Below are 6,661 nucleotides of genomic sequence, written 5' to 3'. Positions count from 1 at the left end.
GAAGGCATTGATCCTATGGACTGGCCCGCCCGTTCCCCAGAACTGAATCCAATTGAGCACATCTGGGACATCATGTCTCGCTCCATTCACCAACGTTGCACCAACGTTGCCACGTTGCACCACAGATTGTCCAGAAGTTGGCGGATGCTTTAGTCCAGGTCTGGGAGGAGATCCCTCAGGAGACCATCTGCCACCTCATCAGGAGCATGCCCAGGAGGCGTTGTAGGGAGGTCATACAGGCACGTGGAGGCCACACACACTACTGAGCCTCATTTTGACTTGTTTTAAGGACATTACATCAAAGTTGGATCAGCCTGTAGTGTGGTTTTCCACTTTAATTTTGAGTGTGACTCCAAATCCAGACCTCCATGGGTTGATACATTTGATTTTCATTGATAATTTTGTGTGATTTTGTTGTCAGCACATTCAACTATGTAAAGAAAAAAGTATTTAATAAGAATATTTCATTCATTCAGATCTAGGATGTGTTATTTTAGTGTTCACTTTATTTTTTTGAGCAGTGTATATTATATCATATCTATATATATGTATTTATTTACATATGATGGGATGTATAGACATTATGGACAGTATTTGTATAGAATATGTATATATATATAATATAGAATACAATACGATGCGATATACACTATTATATGATATGATACGATATGCAATATATAAGATGTAATGCTATATACAGTGCGGTGCGATGCCATACAATATGATATAAGACAATACCATAAGACAGGATGTAATATGGTACCACACAATATTTTCCCCTTTCCATTGAAATCCATTGAAAATGAATGTCATGGTTGTGCCCTCTAACTTCACTGTCAGTCATCTGTGTTAAAGCCCTCATGAAATATCTGTAAAAAATAATTAGTTTTGGGTTGCATTTATTTTTTACTCATTACAGATACTTGATGACACTCCCATACATTGACCGCGCGCGGATCGGAATCTACGGAAAGGCAAGTTTAACTGCTGTCTTTCAGTTGATCACCATGCTTCACACTCACGGGCGTGTTCAACAAGTGAAGGTGTTCTTTTCTTTCCAGGGATACGGTGCTTACCTCACCTTGATGCTTCTGAGGTCCACTGCGCTGATTAAGTGTGCAGCTGCTAATTCCCCAGTGGTTGACTGGAAACTTTATGGTAAGTAATGTCTCCATGATCGTACCCTTTAGGTCAGTTTCCTTGACAGATTAAACCTAGTCCTGAATTGAAAAGCAAGCTGAATGGACAATCTCCATTGAAATAGGTTTTTGAGTCTAGGTTTAGGCTCAATCTAGGATTGGGTAACCGGTGCTATGTGTTTTGTGTGAGTACATTTTCCACAACAAATTACATTAAATATTGTACAAATGTGATTATCAATGAACTTGGAGATGAAAGAACTGAATACTTCTTTTGAAATGTTGCGTACTTTCTCCACATGAAGCTTCAGCATTTTCAGAGCGATACTTTGGCCTGACGTCAAAGAACGACAACAGATATCAAGTAAGTTGTTTATCACAGTCCATCTGTTGTTGTTATTGATGGTTTTCTATTTGTTGTTCTACAGTATATCACAGCAGATTGGAGAACAGCGGGAACTGTCACACTGAAGCGTGCGTGCGTGCGTGTGTGTGTGTGTGTGTGTGCGTGTGTGTGTGTGTGTGTGTGTTGGGTGTTCGTATTTATGTGTGTGTACGTGCGCACATGTTTGTGTGTGTGTATGTTCATGGGCCAGGTATTGTTCATCAGTCAGAATAATAACTAGTGAAGCTGTACAACTTCCTGTGTGAGATTACTGTGTTATCAGTGAAAGTGTTCCCCTGAAAGTGGGTTGTTGATATGTTGGCCACACAGTTCCAGCCATTTAATATGTAAATGATGCTGGTCCAGAGAAGTAGGTCAAATTGATCATAAACGAACAGCGGGGCATCACCTTAGAGGTAGATGGAAAAAGGCACGTTCTGTTAATGATTAGCCCCTTTTTTCAATTTTCGCCTAAAATGACATACCCAAATCGAACTGCCTGTAGCTCAAGGATATGCATATTCTTGGTACCATTTGAAAGGAAACACTTTCAAATTTATGGAAATGAGAAAGGAATGTAGTAGAATATAACACAATAGATCTGGTAAAAGATAATACAAAGACAAAACCAACTGTTCTTTTGTATTTTTTTTGTACCATCATCTTTGAAATGCAAGAGAAAGGCCTTAATGTATTATTCCAGCCCAGGCGCAATTTAGATTTTGGACACTACGTGGCATCAGTGTATGTGCAACGTTTAAGACTGATCCAATGAACCATTGTTGTTTCTGTTAAAAAATTTGTTTCAATGTGCCTAATTTGTTAATAACTTTCATGTTCAAAACTGTGCACTCTCCTTAAACAATAGCATGGTATTCTTTCACTGTAATAGTTACTGTAAATTGGACAGTGTAGTTAGATTAACAATAATTTAAGCTTTCTGCCAATATCAGATATGTCTATGTCCTGGGAAATTTTCTTGTTATTTACAACCTCATGCTAATCGCATTAGCCTACGTTAGCTTAACCGTCCCGTGGAAGTGACACCGATCCTGAAGAAGATTTATAATGAAGCAACACACTGGATCCCCTGGGGTGTTAGACAGGTTTGATCCAGTCCTGTATTGTAGCCTGGCTCAACCAGACTGAAAACTGTGCTCAGCATTGTTTGTGAAGTGAAGGAATAAGTGAGCAGTCTGATTTAACAAGGCTAATTGTTTAACGCGATCTTTTCACAACTATTTATTCAGTGCTGTGGTTGGTTTTCCCTCAGATATTGCTTTCTGTTCAAACCTGAAGTTTTGTTTTGCTTTTCGTGTATTGATGTGAATATTCATGTGAAAATTGATGTATATTGATGTGTATAGTTTATAGTGTATATTGATGTGTATATTGGTAGTACACTACAGGTCAAATGTTTTAGAGCACATACACATTCAAGGGTTTACTTTATTTTTACTATTTTATACATTGTAGAATAATAGTGAAGACATCAAAACTATGAAATAACACATAAGGAATCATGTGTTAAACAAATCAAAATATATTTCATATTTGAGATTCTTCAAATAGCCACTCTTTGCCTTGATGACAGCTTTACACACTCTTGGCATTCTCTCAACCAGCTTCACCTGGAATGCTTTTCCAACAGTCTTGAAGGAGTTCCCACATATGCTGAGCACTTGTTGGCTGCTTTTCCTTAACTCTGCGGTCCAACTCAATCCAAACCATCTCAAATTGGTTGAGGTCGGGGGATTGTGGAGGCCAGGTCATCTGTTGCAGGACTCCATCACTCTCCATCTTGGTCAAATAGTCCTTACAAAGCTTGGAAGTGTGTTGGGTCATTGTCCTGTTCAAAAACAAATGATAGTCCCACTAAGCACAAACCAGATGAGATGGCATATCACTGCAGAATGCTGTAGTATCCATGCTGGTTAAGTGTGCTTTGAATTCTAAATAAATCACTGACAGTGTCACCAGCAAAGCACCCCCACACCATAACGCCCCCTGCTCCATGCTTTACGGTGGGAAATACAAATATGGAGATCATCCGTTAACCTACATCCGCATCCAGACCAAAGGTCTAATGTCCATTGCTTGTGTTTCTTGGCCAAAGCAAGTCTCTTCTTCTTATTGGTGTCCTTAAGTAGTGGTTTCTTTGCAGCAATTCAACCATGAAGGCCTGATTCACACAGTCTCCTCTGAACAGTTGATGTTGAGATGTGTCTGTTACTTGAGCTCTGTGAAGCATTTATTTGGGCTGCAATTTCTGAGGCTAGTAACTCTAATGAACCCATCCTCTGCAGCAGAGGTAACTCTGGGTCTTCCATTCCTGTGGCGGTCCTCATGAGATCTAGTTTCATCCAGCTTGATGGTTTTTGCGACTGCACTTGAATACACTTTCAAAGTTTCGTATTGACTGACCTTCATGTCTTAATGATGGACTGTCATTTCTCTTTGCTTATTTGAGCTTTTTTTGCTATAATATGGACTTGGTCTTTTACCAAATATGGCTATCTTCTGTATACAACCCTACCTTGTCTCAACACAACACTCCAGGTGACTACCTCATGAAGCTGGTTGAGAGAATGCCAAGAGTGTGGAAAGCTGTCATCAATGCAAAGTGTGGCTATTTGAAGAATATCAAATATAACATATATTTAGATTTGTTTAACACTTTTTTGGTTACTCCATGATTCGATCTGTGTTATTTCATAGTTTTGATGTCTTCACTATTATTCTACAATGTAGAAAATAGTCAAACTAAAGAAAAACCTTTTATGAGTATGTGTTCTAAAGCGTTTGACCGGTAGTGCATATTGATGTGAATATTGATGTGTATAGTGTATATTGATGTGAATATTTATGTGTATATTGATGTTTATATTGATGTGTATACAGGGCTCATCTGTGAGAAAGACCTTGGTCTCAGCATGACTCCTTGTCAAAAATAATGGTTAAAAAAAATTGAAAACCTTGAGGTTACACTGTCTCCCATATCTATTCTTTCAGGTTTCTAGAGTACTTCCAAATATGAAAGGGTTGCAAGGAAACATGATGAAAGGACCGCAAGGACCGGATTTTCTGTTGATTCATGGAACCGCTGATGGTAAATACCCTTTTATCCAACAGAAACGGAAAATAGACCATCCTAAATCTGTCAAAATCAGTGATTGGTGTTGTATTCAAAGTCAATTTGCAAAACCAATTGGTGCTTTTTTGTTCTTTTCTCAGCAAATGTTCATTTCCAACATTCAGCAGAGTTGATTAAGCACTTGATCAAAATTGGAGCGAACTACACAATGCAGGTACGAGCCGTGATAAACAAATTTGAATGAAAATGTTGAATGAGTGATTATAATATGTGATTATTTAAGTGATTTTGATTGCTAGCCAATATATTTTTACTCACCCACCACCTTCGCACGTACACACGCACACACACACACACACACACACACGCGCAATGCACGCGCGCACACACACACACACACACACACACACACACACACACACACACACACACACACACACACACACACCTCAGGAAAAACGTTGAGTTACTTTCTTGTAACTGATAGAGGAGTAACCACAAATCACTATAGAAATGACAGTCCCAATCCTGGACAGTACTATCCTGACTGACCTTGTGTTTGACCTTTGACCTTTGTTTGAGACAGCTCTACCCAGATGAGGGCCACTTCCTGTCCCTGCAGAGCCAGAAGCACCTGTCTGAGTCCCTGGTTGGCTACTTCAGAACATGTTTTCAGGACTTCAGCACACCGCTACCTGAGGAGATAGGGAAAGAGGATGATGACTGACAGGGTTGGGGTTAAACGATGACTGACTGGTTTAGGGATAGATGATGACTGACAGGGCTAGGTTTAGATGGTGACTGACAGGAGGACGTGCAGGCGGGCCATGTGTGGATCTGGGATCGCTTATGTTGAAGCAGTACAATGACTGCTCTGCCCTCGCGAGGGATGTTTGCTGTTGATTAGGTGTCCAATGTAGGCAAGACATACAGTTGAAATTGGAAGTTGACATACACTTATGTTGGAGTCATTAAAACTTGTTTTTCAACCACTACACAAATTTCTTGTTAATTAACAAACTATAGTTTTGGCAAGTCGGTTAAGACATCTACTTTGTGCATGACACAAGTCATTTTTCCAACAATTGTTTACAGACAGATTATTTCACTTATAATTCACTGTATCACAAATCTAGTGGGTCAGAAGTTTACATACACTAAGTTGACTGTGCCTTTAATAAACAGCTTGTAAAATTCCAGAAAATGATGTCATGCTTTGGAAGCTTCTGATAGGCTAATTGACATCATATGAGTCAGTTGGAGGTGTACCTGTGAATGTATTTCAAGGCCTACCTTCAAACTAGAGTGCCTCTTTGCTTGACATCATAGGAAAATCTAAAGACATCAGCCAAGACCTCAGAAGAAAAATTGTAGACCTCCACAAGTCTAGTTCATCCTTGGGAGCAATTTCCAAATGCCTGAAGGTACCACGTTTATCTGTACAAACAATAGTAGGCAAGTATAAACACCATGGGACCACGCAGCCGTCATACCGCTCAGGAAGGAGACACGTTCTGTCTCCTAGAGATGAACGTACATTGGTGCGAAAAGTGCAAATCAATCCCAGAACAACAGCAAAGGACCTTGTGAAGATGCTGGAGGAAACAGGTACAAAAGTATCTATATCCACAGTAAAATGAGTCATATATCGACATAACCTGAAAGGACGCTCAGCAAGGAAGAAGCCACTCCTCCAAAACCACCATAAATTAGCCAGACTATGGTTTGCAACTGCACATGGGGACAAAGATCGTACTTTTTGGAGAAATGTCCTCTGGTTTGATGAAACAAAAATAGAACTGTTTGGCCATAATGAACATCGTTATGTTTGAGGAAAAAGGGGGATGCTTGCAAGCCGAAGAACACCATCCCAACCGTGAAGCACGGGGGTGACATCATCATGTTGTGGGGGTGCTTTGCTGCAGGAGGGACTGGTGCACTTCACAAAATAGATGGCATCATGAGGCAAGAAAATGATGTGGATATATTGACCCAACATCTCAAGACATCAGTCAAGAAGTTAATGCTTGGTCGTAAATG

General features: G+C 39.8%; 1 protein-coding gene across 2 annotated transcripts in view; it reads left to right on the top strand.

The window, feature by feature from the left end:
* Positions 1-5,651, top strand: part of LOC112255161 (inactive dipeptidyl peptidase 10-like) — a 46,685-nt gene extending 41,034 nt beyond the window's left edge. For both annotated transcript variants that reach the window (XM_042323987.1, XM_042323986.1), the window contains exons 21-26: positions 923-977; positions 1,065-1,161; positions 1,448-1,506; positions 4,540-4,636; positions 4,762-4,835; positions 5,208-5,651. In XM_042323987.1, the coding sequence (XP_042179921.1) occupies positions 923-977; positions 1,065-1,161; positions 1,448-1,506; positions 4,540-4,636; positions 4,762-4,835; positions 5,208-5,348 (523 nt within the window). In that variant the 3' untranslated portion in view covers positions 5,349-5,651. The remainder of the gene's footprint in view (positions 1-922; positions 978-1,064; positions 1,162-1,447; positions 1,507-4,539; positions 4,637-4,761; positions 4,836-5,207) is intronic.
* The last annotated feature ends 1,010 nt before the right edge of the window (positions 5,652-6,661 follow it).

Source organism: Oncorhynchus tshawytscha, linkage group LG07 (assembly GCF_018296145.1).
Source record: "Oncorhynchus tshawytscha isolate Ot180627B linkage group LG07, Otsh_v2.0, whole genome shotgun sequence".
NCBI classification, from domain to species: Eukaryota; Metazoa; Chordata; class Actinopteri; order Salmoniformes; family Salmonidae; genus Oncorhynchus; species Oncorhynchus tshawytscha.
Note: the sequence above shows the minus strand (reverse complement) of the source record. Positions and strands in the feature narration are given on the sequence as shown.